The following is a 12,392-nucleotide window of genomic DNA, read 5'->3' as shown; positions in this document are numbered from 1 at the left end:
ATAGCATCTCACTGAAGACCTGTACTGGATATCTCCACTCCTGTGGATCACTGCAACTATCTGCCCATCATTTTCATTTCCAATATATACTCGTTCTTTGAATTGCATCTTAGGCACTGAAAAAACAAATACAGGCATACCTCGGAGATCTTGCAGGTTCGATTCCAGACCACCGCAATAAAGAGAACATCGCAATAAAGTGAGTTACACGAATTTTCTGGTTTCTCAGTGCATGTAAAAGTTACGTTTATACTATACTGTAGTCTAGTAAGTGTGCAATAGCATTATGTCTAAAGAAACAATGTACATATCTTAATTAAAAAATGCTAACCATCATCTGAGCCTTCAGTGAGTTGTAATCATTTTGCTGGTAGAGAGTCTTGTAAAAAACTCAATACCTGCAAAGCGCAATAAGAGGAGTGCAGTAAAACGAGGTAAGCCTGTAAACGTATAGATCAAAGTGAGCAGAAGTTTCCTTAAGGAAAATGGCATTTCAGAAAACATGGGTTAGTGGAAAGAAGAGTGGAACAGAAGTGAGAAGAATTGAGTCCCAGTCTTCACTTAGTCACTTGCCAATGTTTTGGCCCTGAGTAAATCACTTAAGTGTTTTGATTTCTTTGTCTTTGAAATTTTGCTCTGCCCATTTTGTGGAGTAGGAAGATGCAATGAAATATTAAAAAGTGGATAAAACCAGAGACTTTAAGATATCTGTGTCTATATATGTTGCTTAATCATGAGTTTTCAGAATTTCTTGATATGAATAGCACTAAATATCGTGCACATAATTATAAGTATAGTTTACCCAGACGGTGTTGGAAAAACTGATGAGTATAATATTATATATATATATAAGATTTTTAGGTGACACCTGTGCTGGGTCAATTAAATATAGATTTCATTGACAATAGGTTAGACTCCTCCAAGCAATGTCAAGATTATCATGGTTGAAGATTATTTATAATTCCCTTGTGATGACATGACAGAGAGCCCTGCTGTGTGTCCAGCAGCTGGTTGTCTCAGAACAATGTTTTTGGCACCTTATTAGGGAAATTTCAGGAGTGTCTGGGTGTAAGGAGATGACAGAAAGTGTCTTGTGTTGAGAAATGGAAAAAGACCATTGATACTCAAAGGTCTGTGCAATTTCATATGGTTCTACTACCCATTTGTAGTGAAAGAATTATTGAGACACAATCAAGATATTGATGACAATCTCATTTTCTTGTTTTTAATTTGAGAGGAAGATTACAAGTTTTCTTCTGAGTTTACATAATTCTATCAAAATGATCAGGAAGAGAAAGGAAGACAGGGTCAGCTAGGGTATTGTTATGGGTTGAACTGTGTCCCCTCCAAACTCATAGGTTGAAGACCTAACCCCCAGGACCTGAGAATGTGACCTTATTTGGTGATAGGGTCTTTACAGAAGTAATCACGCAAAAATGAAGCCATTAGGGTGGGCTCTAATTCAATATAACTGGTGTCCTTATAACAAGGGGAAATTTGGACACAGAGACACACATAGAAGATGATGTAAAGACACATAGGGAGGGGGCTGGCCCAGTGGCACAAGCAGTTGGGTGCGCACGCTCTGCTGGGGTGGCCCGGCATTTGCCAGTTTGGATCCCGGGTGCGCACTGACACACCGCTTGTCAAGCCATGATGTGGCGGCATCCCATATAAAGTAGAGGAAGGTGGGCATGGATGTTAGCCCAGGGCCGGTCTTTCTCAGCAAAAAGAGGAGGATTGGCAGATGTTAGTTCAGGGCCAATCTTCCTCACACACACACACACAAAAAAGACACACAGGGAGAAGATGGCCTTCTACAAGCCAAAGAAAGAGGCTTGGAACAGATCCTTCCCTCACAGCTCTCAGAAGGAACCAACCCTGCTGACACCTTGATCATGGACTCCACCATCCAGAATTGTGAAAACAAGAAATTTCTGAGTCTGTAGTACTTAGTTATGGCAGCCTTAGCAAACTAATACAGGTATATAAATCATAGTTTATCATTTTACTAACAGTTATATAAACTCTAGCTCATCATTTTACTTATCATTGTAAATTAACAAACACTCACAATCTGAGATGGAATCATTTATGGACACTGTGGCTTTGCAGGGCTCGCCGAGGGCAGCATTCATTGTCATACGAAGCACCAGTTCAAATTTCTCAATTCCTTCCAGCACTGGTTGTCCAAGATCATCCAGAATGGTAACACGAACAGTCTGCATGTTGACTCCAGGTGCAAAATCTAAATTACGACTGATTCCCACATAGTCTGTTCCAGCTATGACAGTAGCAAAAGAATTATTCAATTGGGGATTGACTAAATTTGAACAAAATTATGAAAAGCAAATTATGTAGATTTATTTATACTTATTTAAAAAAATAAAGGCCAGCGTAACATTACAGAAAAGTATATTTAATGAAATGCAAAAGATTAGTATCTACATTAGTTATTGAGATAGTAGATCAACGATCATGTTCTGATCTTTGTTTTATCTATGTCTAACTATTTTAGCTTTAGTTATTTTAGCTTTCTGTCTTATAGTTCTTCCGTCTTTATTCTGGAATTCTCAAATAGAGCTAATAAAAATCAGGTCTAAAATAATCAGCCTATCAATCAAATATATGATTATCATAAATTGTATATAAAATATATATGTTTAAATTTTGTTAACATTAGTTAAATATCTATATTTTTACAGTTAAATATCTATATGTTTTCTATATTTTTTGGAGCCACTGCGGAACATCCTATTTAGGTGTGTTTAAAGCACACCTAGTTAAAGTAACACATTTCAGATACAAGTTTTTGTCCCACAAGCTCCACCCACACTTGCCCCAGGCAAAGAGGGCAATCCTTGATTCTCAAAGAGATAGTAATCAAGATGGACAAAAAGTCCTTTGAAACGGTGCTGGATGAAATTAGAAAGGTAATTACACTTAATTCCTTAAGTCGTATGCGCTACGAATTCTCATAGTTTATTCTCTTTGAGGGACTGCGTGCAGATTGTGCAAAATACGGGTTTAAGGATTGCAAAATTCGTTGGAATTTCAACGTATAATGTAGGAGTTAATATCTTGATACGTTTCAAGATACAAATAGAAATTAAATTAACGCTAAAGTTCTTGAGAGTCAGTGCGGTATTGTGGAAATTATATTCAGAGTCCTCGGTTCCGGAGCCGGCTCTACAAATCTTTAATAGCTCTGTCCTTTTGGATAAGTGATTTAATATTTCTGAACCGATTTCCTCATCTTTCAATAATGTAAGAGTGACTGAAAACTAGAGACAATACGTACGTAGAAAGTTTCTTGAAGAGTAATTATTATTGGAACAGATTTTTCAAATCTGTGAATAGGCAGACGATATTTGTTGTCTGGGCCGGACAAAATTAGCGTCCTGAGGAAAAGTGTGGCATTAAGTTTAAAGCTCTTAGGAATGAGCTTCAATAACTTGAATTTCAAAACTTTTTTGCTTCCTGCTTTCCTAGTTTTTGGTTCTTTTTGAGGCTATATTGTATGTAGCCTACCTCCCACAGTGAACCGGACAGCAAAAAAATTTAGCCTTGAGATAAATGTACCTTAAGCTAATGAGCTAAATGTAGTCTTGAGCCTAGCAGTACCTCTAGCACAAAGATAGAGAGTTTACCGAATTAGGAGGGGAAGGATTTACTGTACCATCCTTATGCTAATACAGGGTCCTTTGCTTAGAACTTCCAGGTAATTATCTCGCTATTTCCATACCTTTAGAACCCTTGACTGACACAGAAAGATTTGTTACCTTGTGCTCGGTGCTTATTATGTGTTTCAGCTCATGAAATTATTAATAAAATTGCCTGTGGACATGTTTTTCTTCACAATAAATGATTAATTTATAATAAAGCAAAATGTTTTTCTTCATCCTTTATAAAGCTTCTTTTCTTTTTCAAATTCGTATGTTAGGTTAAAATTTACGTATTTGACCATATTGAATGTTCTCTTTTGAATGAAACTCCTGCTTCTGCAAACCCAATTTGTCCAATTAAGATTTGCAATAAAATGTCAGCTTGCTAACTATATATTTAGAATTTGCCACAATTTGTTAACGAGCTGGTATATAATTGCTGTTTATAAGAAAATAGTTTGTGCGTTTAGGTAGACCGGAGTTCTACTTTTGGAAGCTATGGAGTGTCAGTTTGCATATATTCTCCCTTCCAAGCTGTGAAAAGATCACATCGTAAATGCTAATAAGGGGAACAGGAAATTTTCCAGAGATGAAAATCATATTCATATGAGATACCAACTTAATTCCTTATTTCTGTTCTGCAGTCAAAATGTCTTTTGCTGTTTATGCCAAATAATTAGATGCATCAACATTGTCTTAGTTTATTAAAATGGGATAAAAATATAGGCATATTTAAATATGAGAATTATTGGTTTTTTAAAAATTGCTCTCAGACTTTGTGAATGTAAGTCAGTTTAAAGCATGTAATCTCTTTCTGCATGTCACCATAGGTCTATAGATAATAGTGGCTGTCTGTCACTACTGTCATTTCAACCAAAGGCATGTAAGAAGATACTAGGAAAAGACATAGGAAGGGGGAAGAAAGGGGAAAAGACAGTGTTGAATTTGCTTTTCAAAAAGGAGGTAATTATAATAATAACCGGTAATTGTTGAGCACTTACTGTGTGTGCCTGTTGTAAGCACTTTCTCCCCGTGTTACTGATTGATCCTCCCGACAACCCATGAGGTGTAGGTACTATATTCGTTTTACAGATGGCAAACCTGCTCTCTGTGAGGTTAACTAGTCAGCTCAAGGATACCCAGCTGGTAAGTATTCACACTCACGCAGTCTGACTTCAGAGTGCCGTGCTGGTGTGCCTGGGGACAAGGCACAACAGCACAGCTGGGCCTCTCAGGCGTTGATGGAAGAATTGAGGCATGACTTGGCATCAACACAATCTAGGATCTGGTCCAGAAACTTGCTTTTGACTGTTTCCAATAATGATAATGATAAACTCCCAAGAGTACCTTATCCAGAATGCCATTTCCCCCCCTTTTTCAGTGACAATTAGACTACTGAGCACCCTGGATGTGTTTCTCAGTTGACTGGTCACTGTATTTTCCCCTAGCAGAATGATAGATGTGGAAAGTACAATTATCATTGTTTTGTAGTAAAAGAAAAGGGATTAGTTGATTATTAATGATTAGTAGTTACCAAATCATGACAGTCTGGTGTTTCCATCTCAAAGCTCGGCAAATAGTTGCAAGGAGAGCATATGTGATTTCAGTCATCTCTACATAGTGCTGGGTCAAGGCCTCCGAACTCCCTGAACTTCCCATTGATGAATATCCTGTAAGGAAAGGAACCATCCTTTACTGAATACGTATAATGTGTCAGATCTATTGACTCTTAATCCTCACAGTAACTCTGGGGTGGGTAGTGAATGGTATTCCCTTTTAGGTGAGGAGGCTGTCAGGATATAAAATGCCTCTCAAGGGCCACAGTGCCAGTTAGCAGCAGGCACACAGATTGAATTCAGGGCGCTCTGGCTCCTTGGGTTCTCATATCCCTGTGGAAGTGCTGAGAGCCTCGACTAGACCATGTTTTATTTATGTTTCTCTACCACTTAGCACATAATAGGTGCTCAGTAAATAATTGTGTGATGAATGAGTAATGTCTGATACATTTAATTTTAAAAATGACAATTTGGTTTAATTTGGGATGTTCTGAAACGCAAATTACGTTTACAGGAATTCTATATGTAATTTCTATTAATGTCAAATCTTATTACAGTTCTATTCCCTTTCTCTTTAGAAGTGAGTAGAGAGACTGAGGAGGTTTTCCTGCTATCTCAGCGTGTCCCTTAGAGCATGGAACCTAGAAAGGTAGAATGTCCTGTCACCACAGTGACTTTAGCTGCCCCTTGGTGCCGGGGCTGTAGAAGGTCCACCACTGTTTGAGTTTCTTCAGTAGTTCTGGTATATGCATACAACTGCTCTGCTTATGTGTATTAATGCTGTTTTTCTATGTTTTTTAGGCTGTTTTGACGGAGTACAAGTTAAAAGCAATCGAATATGTGCATGGATATTTTTCTAGTGAACAGGTATTCTTCTATTTGTTTAAGCAAAAATGTTTTTTTTGATACCGGTGTTCTGGTTAATGTCTGTTGACTGGCTGGTCAAGTTCAGAATTGCTTTTACTTTGTTGCTGTATTTGTTTAGGAACTTTAGAAACTTTCTGTTTGGGTAGAAAACTACAGAATTTATAGTTTGGGTATTTTATAAACGTACCTGCTATCACCACAATATCATATACTAACATGATTTTAAAAATGTCTAAAAAAAGCAGTTCAAAGTGTTTGTCATTCTGGATACACGATCATAAATTTATAAACTTCTAATGGTAAACGTACCCAAACTTGTACAGTATTTATAAAGTCAGTAATTGCAAAATTCAATACATATTATAAAAGAAAAGTTGAACAAATGGTGAAATATGTTCTTATATGAAGCCACTAAGTAAAAATTTTGGCAATAGGCAAAAAAAACAATGTCTAATAAGTAGTTTCTGTAACTGGCAGAAGACTGATGTTTTAAGCATGGTAGTTTAGTCATAACTTTCACCCAACTGTAGGGGAAGTTTGCTAATTTTGAAAAATATGAATGCATGCGCACACACAGAAACACACACACAGAGGCCAGATTTCTGAGGGACACTTCGAAAATACTTGATAGAGAAATAGGGCAGAAATAGAAATGCACATCTGTAGAACAGTTCTGGGAAAGGGTAGGGTAGACAATGGATGAATCTGTAGATTGAGTTAGTAAATGCTTCAACTTTTCTCTGTTTCTCAAGAGTTTCAAAACTTGAAGCTTGAATAACATTAAGCCTGTTGAAGTTCTGCCTACTAAATTGCTAAAAGCTACTTGATGATTTGCATGTGTTGGTGTCTATTTAATGAGTGTTTTTCAGCTGTCCCATTACTTTTCAAAAATTATATATTATTTTTATATATAATTCAAAATAATATATATTATATATTAAAATACTAAATTATATTACTTACTGTATTGCTATACTAGATTTTTCTTCCTATACAGACGTGATAGTTGGTAAAGTTTTGTGGTTGGTAAAGTGCCAGGTAGCATTTACTATATAGTAAAACATTATTCTCATAAAACTAAGGATATACAGTCTTACCAAATTATCTAGAAAGTACGCATAATACTTGTTTGCTAATTATGTATCTCTTTATAAGGAGTAAAAAGTATTTTTACTCTTTTTCACATACCATTCCAGTTTCTAGCATTAACCTTGCCTTGTAGAATAATTGAAACCTTAACAAATTTTTCAGGAACTCACAGTAAAGTAATTCATTAGCCCAGATTTATCACCCTCTCTTCTTGTGTCATTTTTTTTTTTTTCCTTTTGGAGTGTCCTTGGAGGCAGTGATTGATTAAAACTGTCACTCTCCACTAAATGTTTTAAGTTTTCCATTCATAATATATCTTTATATTCCTACGCTGACATTGTATCTCCATCTAGTACTTTTGCAACCTTCCTTTTCTCTAGGTGCTTTCTTTTTCTTGTATACCTTTTACTTTCCTTCGTTTCTAGACCAGCGATGTCCAAGACTTCGTGATGATGGAAGTGTTCTCTGTCTGCGCTGTCCATTATCATAGCTACCAGCTTCCTATGGCTACTGAGCACTTAAAATGTGGCTTGTGCCAGTGAGGAACTGAATTTTTTATTTGACTTGATTTCCATTGATGTAGCTGCAGGTGGCTACTCTATTAGCACAGTCTAGACTCTGGTGCCATGTTTGTCCCTCATCATCTGGGCCCAGGCAGCACATTTTGAATAGTAATTCAAAGTACTGAAGTAAATCTTGTAGGAATGTTTGCGAACACATTGCCATTATAAGTAACTTAGTTCCTTGCTTACAGGTGGTTGATTTATTGAGATATTTCTCCTGGGCTGAGCCTCAGTTGAAGGCAATGAAGGCATTACAGCATGTAAGTAACTTTATTTTTCCTTAGAATATAGAATTTAAGTATTTTTAATTCTCCCCTAGTTTTCTATAATTCATCTCAAGTTGTAATTTGTTTGCATTAGAAAAACTGGCCCTAAATTTCATTATACTTTTATTATTCAAAAAAACTGTTAAAAAATTAAAACTTGCCAAACTGTAGATTTAAATTGTATGTATATAATACTATTAAATTGTATACCAGTAAGTAATGTCTGATATATTTAATCTTAAAAATGACAATTTGGTTGAATTTGGGATGTTCTGAAACTCTAATTACCTTTACAGGAATTCTATATGCAATTTCTATTAATGTCAAATCCTATCTATTGCAATTCTATTCCTTTTCTCTGTAGGAGTGAGTAGGGAGGCCAAGGAGGTTTTCCTCTGTCTCAGTATATCCCTTACAGCATAGAACCTGGAAAGGTAGAATGTCACGTCACCACAGGACTAATTGGCAGATTGAAGGAGAAAGTATAGGCGAGCAAAACATAGGGTTTGGATTCTTAAGTGTTTTTATGCACTTCCTTTTATTTTTGGATGTCTTCATCTTGTATTTGTATTTTATTGTATTTAGTCTTAGAAGAAGAGTCAGGCAGGTTTATACTTTCATTCTTTAGACCAACACTGTCCAAATGACCTTTCAGCAATGTTGGAAGTGTTTTATACCTGCACTATCCCATACGGTAACCATTGGCTACCTGTGGCTTTTGAGCACTTAAAATATGTCTAGTCTGCCTGAGGAACTGTATTTGTAATTTTATTTAATTTTAATTCAAACAGGCACATGTGCCTAGTGGCTGCTATATGGACAGCACAGTGCTAGAGCCTAGATTAACAGACATCTAAGTCAAATAGGAAGATTTTCCTCAGAGTGTCAGGCATGGATAGCTGTAAGGGAATCTGCAGATCCTTAACTTCCTGAACTGATTTGCCTAAGAAAATGTCTGGATCTGTTGGTGCTCTCCTCTTTAACAATTGCTTTTTTTCTACTCTACCAAAAAAAAAAAGAGTTATCTCTCCCATCCACCCACAACCTGAGGGTGAAAATCTTTTGCCAAAGATCAAAGAGATAGTGCAGTCTCCTGAGAGGGAGAGCAAAGCAGAGAGCTTCTGTAAGAAATACTGATGGGGACCTTGCCTCGTTTTATCAAGACAGCAATCTCATGACTAAGCTCTGAGACCTGCTCCTCTGTCCACTTACTTTGGAATTAAAATTCAGAGATGAGAAGGCCAGCGCAGGCACAACTTAATGCGTTTATTTGAATTAAGTTAAATTTGAGCTTTTCTGACAAAGTAAGTCTGATTTGATTGATTGTTTTCACACTCTGAAGACTGACTTTGACAATTAGGTTACAAAGTAGACATTTTCATAAATTAAATGAGCTAAATCAGTATTTCTGAGGTTTTTGCAAATATATAATAAACTTTATTATATAAGGAAATCAATCTTTTGCGAATATTTAAACTTCTGGTAAAATTTTTAGATGCCAATTTAAAAACATGGAAGGGGTATATAGTTTTACCACTTCTTTTCGTGGTACGTGAGTACAAGTGTTTGGGAACCACTGTTCCAAATTTTAGGAATCTATTGGCTGTTGATTCTAACTGATCTTCTTACAGTGACTTTCCTTTTGAATTTCCTCTACTGTTAACATAAATCTATAAATTGGCCAAATCTTCTACCTGCTCTTCAAAGATACATGTACCCTAGTTGAATAAATTATGTAACATTCCCCACAATCTTGGAGTGTCACAGTGCACATTAACATAAGACTCTTAAAGTTCTGCAGTAAAGAAACCTGTTTAACCCATCTTTCCCCTAATTGACGTGACTGTAGTACCCCTTTTTAGTAACACTATTCACCATGGATCTCACTTGGGGAAGTGCTGATTGTGGCTTACCTAGCATTCTAACTGAGGAATGTAATTTTTCCTAACTTCTCAAGCAGTGTATCTCCCATATTTGTAAGTATCCACTTTTTATATAACCTTTCTGAGAAAAGTAGTATATGTAAATTTTTTTTCCTATAAATGAACACATTGAGAAATGTGGATTAAAAAGAGCACATAGGAGAACTTAGATCTTCAGTTGAAATAGTTATTGAAAAAGCCTAAGTTTAATTCACTTAGTTTTTTGGGTTTTTTTGAGGAAGATCAGCTCTGAGCTAACATCTGCCAATCCTCCTCTTTTTGCTGAGGAAGACTGGCCCTGGGCTAACATCCATGCCCATCTTCCTCCACTTTATATGGGACACCGCCACAGCATGGCTTGCCAAGCGGTACGTCAGTGCGTGCCTGGGATCTGAACTGGCGAACCCCGGGCCGCCGCAGCAGAGCACACGTGCTTAACCGCTTGCGCCACTGGGCTGACCCCTTCACATAGTTTTTAGAGCTTACTTTTGAGTAAACAGTTTTCACCTCAAATATTTATATTAAGAACATTTAACTATACTTCCCCTAAAAAAGGCAATTTCTGGCATGAAAATTTCTCAGGTTGAAAATAAAATTATTTTTTATATTAATAGAAAATGGTGGCTGTTCACCCAGCAGAAGTGGTCAATATACTCAATTGTTTCACCTTCAGTAAAGACAAACTAGTTGCTCTTGAACTGTTAGCTTCGTAAGTATTTTTTTCTTTTTACTTTATTAGAGAAAATTTGAAAGACTTTTTAAATGTCTTTTAACTCATTAGTGTGTGTTAATGTGTTAGAATTATATTAGTGAATGGAACTCTAATAAAATCTACGAAAGCATAGACCTAAATTCTTATATCTAAATATCTAGTGTACTTATTACACATGGTTATAACTTACAAAATAAGGGGGCTTATCAAAAGTATTTGTTTTGATTTGTCTGCATTTCAGTGACTTGCTTTTACCTTACTACTCTGAATGACTTGAAAGGCTCATTGATAAGGCCCTAGGACTTACAGTTAGACGGGTTCTGCCACATTCTGACAACATATTTTTTGGTTTAATATGTACTTATTGTTTCTAGGCCTTATTTTCCTCAGTCATAAAAATGAAGATCTCACCTATTTAGTAGGGTATGTGAACTTTAAATACTGTAAGATAGGTGTAAGCATCCCTCACAGCATCTGATAAGTGACTGTAATGAATGTAAGCTCAAAGAGAAAAGGAATCTGCTCTTCTGCGGAATGAAAGAGTCTATAAGTTGCCGTTTATTTATAGCACATGCATTTTTAAGTCTCTTATATATTTACAGATGTCCACAAAAACACAAAATTAAAATAAAGATAAAACTTCATTTTTAGATCAGCCATGATTTTTCTGCATTTAACACCTGGTTGGTTCTATTGCCATAGCTCTCCTAACACTCACTGAGAGGGTATATTTTCAAGAATGTCAAAATAGTGATTTTTATTTATAGTATTACTTTTGTTGCTTTCAGGTAACCAGATAAACCTCAGTTCAGTTATTATATTTACCATCTTTATGTAAACATGTTATTTACATTCACCAATTAAAAGGAAATAATCACAGTTTTCTCCCTGTGTCATGGGGAAAAGCTTACTCAGATATATTTGTGTGGGAAACCAAGGTTGTTGGCCTCTGTATGTGTGTCCAGATTCTTAAATGAAAAGCTGAATTTTATTTCCTTGGTAGAAACATTGTTGACGCCCAGAATGCTCGTCCCATTGAAGATTTATTCAGGATCAATATGTCTGAGAAGAAACGATGCAAGAGAGTACTTGAACAGGTAATTTTCTCAAGATTGCTGTATAAATGGTACATTGGTTTTTCTGAATGTTGATGAAGAAAAAAGTACCAGTCTCACTCCTATGTTAACTTTGATGAATAACCTGACTGCTGTTATGCGATGGGTTCAGAATGACATCCCTGCAGTCTGTGGAGGAGAAACAGCTGAGTGAAGGGGATGCTGGAGGATGAAGAGATGGCTTGAGAGTGAGAGGCTGATTGGCCCCTCAGCTTGAGCCTCATGGGGTATTTATTCTCAGTCCCTCAGTAACTTTGCCCAGGCTCCAAGCTTTTGTCTTTAATTTTATGTATTTAGGAATGTTTTAAATTTGCTTTGTCATCAGGCTTATGTTAATCAAATTCCTAAGAGATGAATAATAAAGCAAAATTCTAGTTTATTAATTTAAAATTTCTAAGAGTGAGAGAAATAGTCCTTGTCAAGCCTAGAAAATTTGATTTGTCATCTAAGGTAGTTATTTCTCAGAACTGTTATGGCTAGAAACTGAATTAGTAATTAGAAACCTGCTTGAGGAGACACAGACTGCTTTCTGCAGCCCAATCATATTTAATCCTTACACCCTCCCCTCAGCTCAGGGAGAGGAGAAAACTTTGCCTCAGTCATAAGTTACTGTAGCAGAAGCAAGATCTGAGCCCAA

At 36.3% G+C, this 12,392-nt stretch overlaps 1 protein-coding gene and 1 long non-coding RNA gene across 2 annotated transcripts in view; one reads left to right on the top strand and one right to left on the bottom strand.

The window, feature by feature from the left end:
- Positions 1–6: 6 nt before the first annotated feature.
- LOC131403005 (uncharacterized) lies at positions 7–5,323 on the bottom strand. The gene is made up of 3 exons (XR_009219134.1): positions 5,200–5,323; positions 2,075–2,284; positions 7–116 (listed from the first exon to the last, which is right to left on the bottom strand). It is a non-coding gene; the product is annotated as an uncharacterized LOC131403005 (long non-coding RNA).
- The window catches only part of LOC131403004 (proline and serine-rich protein 1-like), a 28,131-nt gene continuing 18,511 nt past the window's right edge, over positions 2,773–12,392 (top strand). The window contains exons 1-5 of the mRNA XM_058537430.1: positions 2,773–2,933; positions 6,023–6,088; positions 7,932–8,000; positions 10,543–10,637; positions 11,644–11,737. Of these exons, the coding sequence (XP_058393413.1) occupies positions 2,889–2,933; positions 6,023–6,088; positions 7,932–8,000; positions 10,543–10,637; positions 11,644–11,737 (369 nt within the window). The 5' untranslated portion in view covers positions 2,773–2,888. The remainder of the gene's footprint in view (positions 2,934–6,022; positions 6,089–7,931; positions 8,001–10,542; positions 10,638–11,643; positions 11,738–12,392) is intronic.

This window comes from Diceros bicornis, unplaced genomic scaffold, assembly GCF_020826845.1.
Source record: "Diceros bicornis minor isolate mBicDic1 unplaced genomic scaffold, mDicBic1.mat.cur scaffold_488_ctg1, whole genome shotgun sequence".
NCBI classification, from domain to species: domain Eukaryota; kingdom Metazoa; phylum Chordata; class Mammalia; order Perissodactyla; family Rhinocerotidae; genus Diceros; species Diceros bicornis.
The sequence above is the reverse complement of the archived record's forward strand: the minus strand, read 5'-3'. Positions and strand labels throughout refer to the sequence as shown.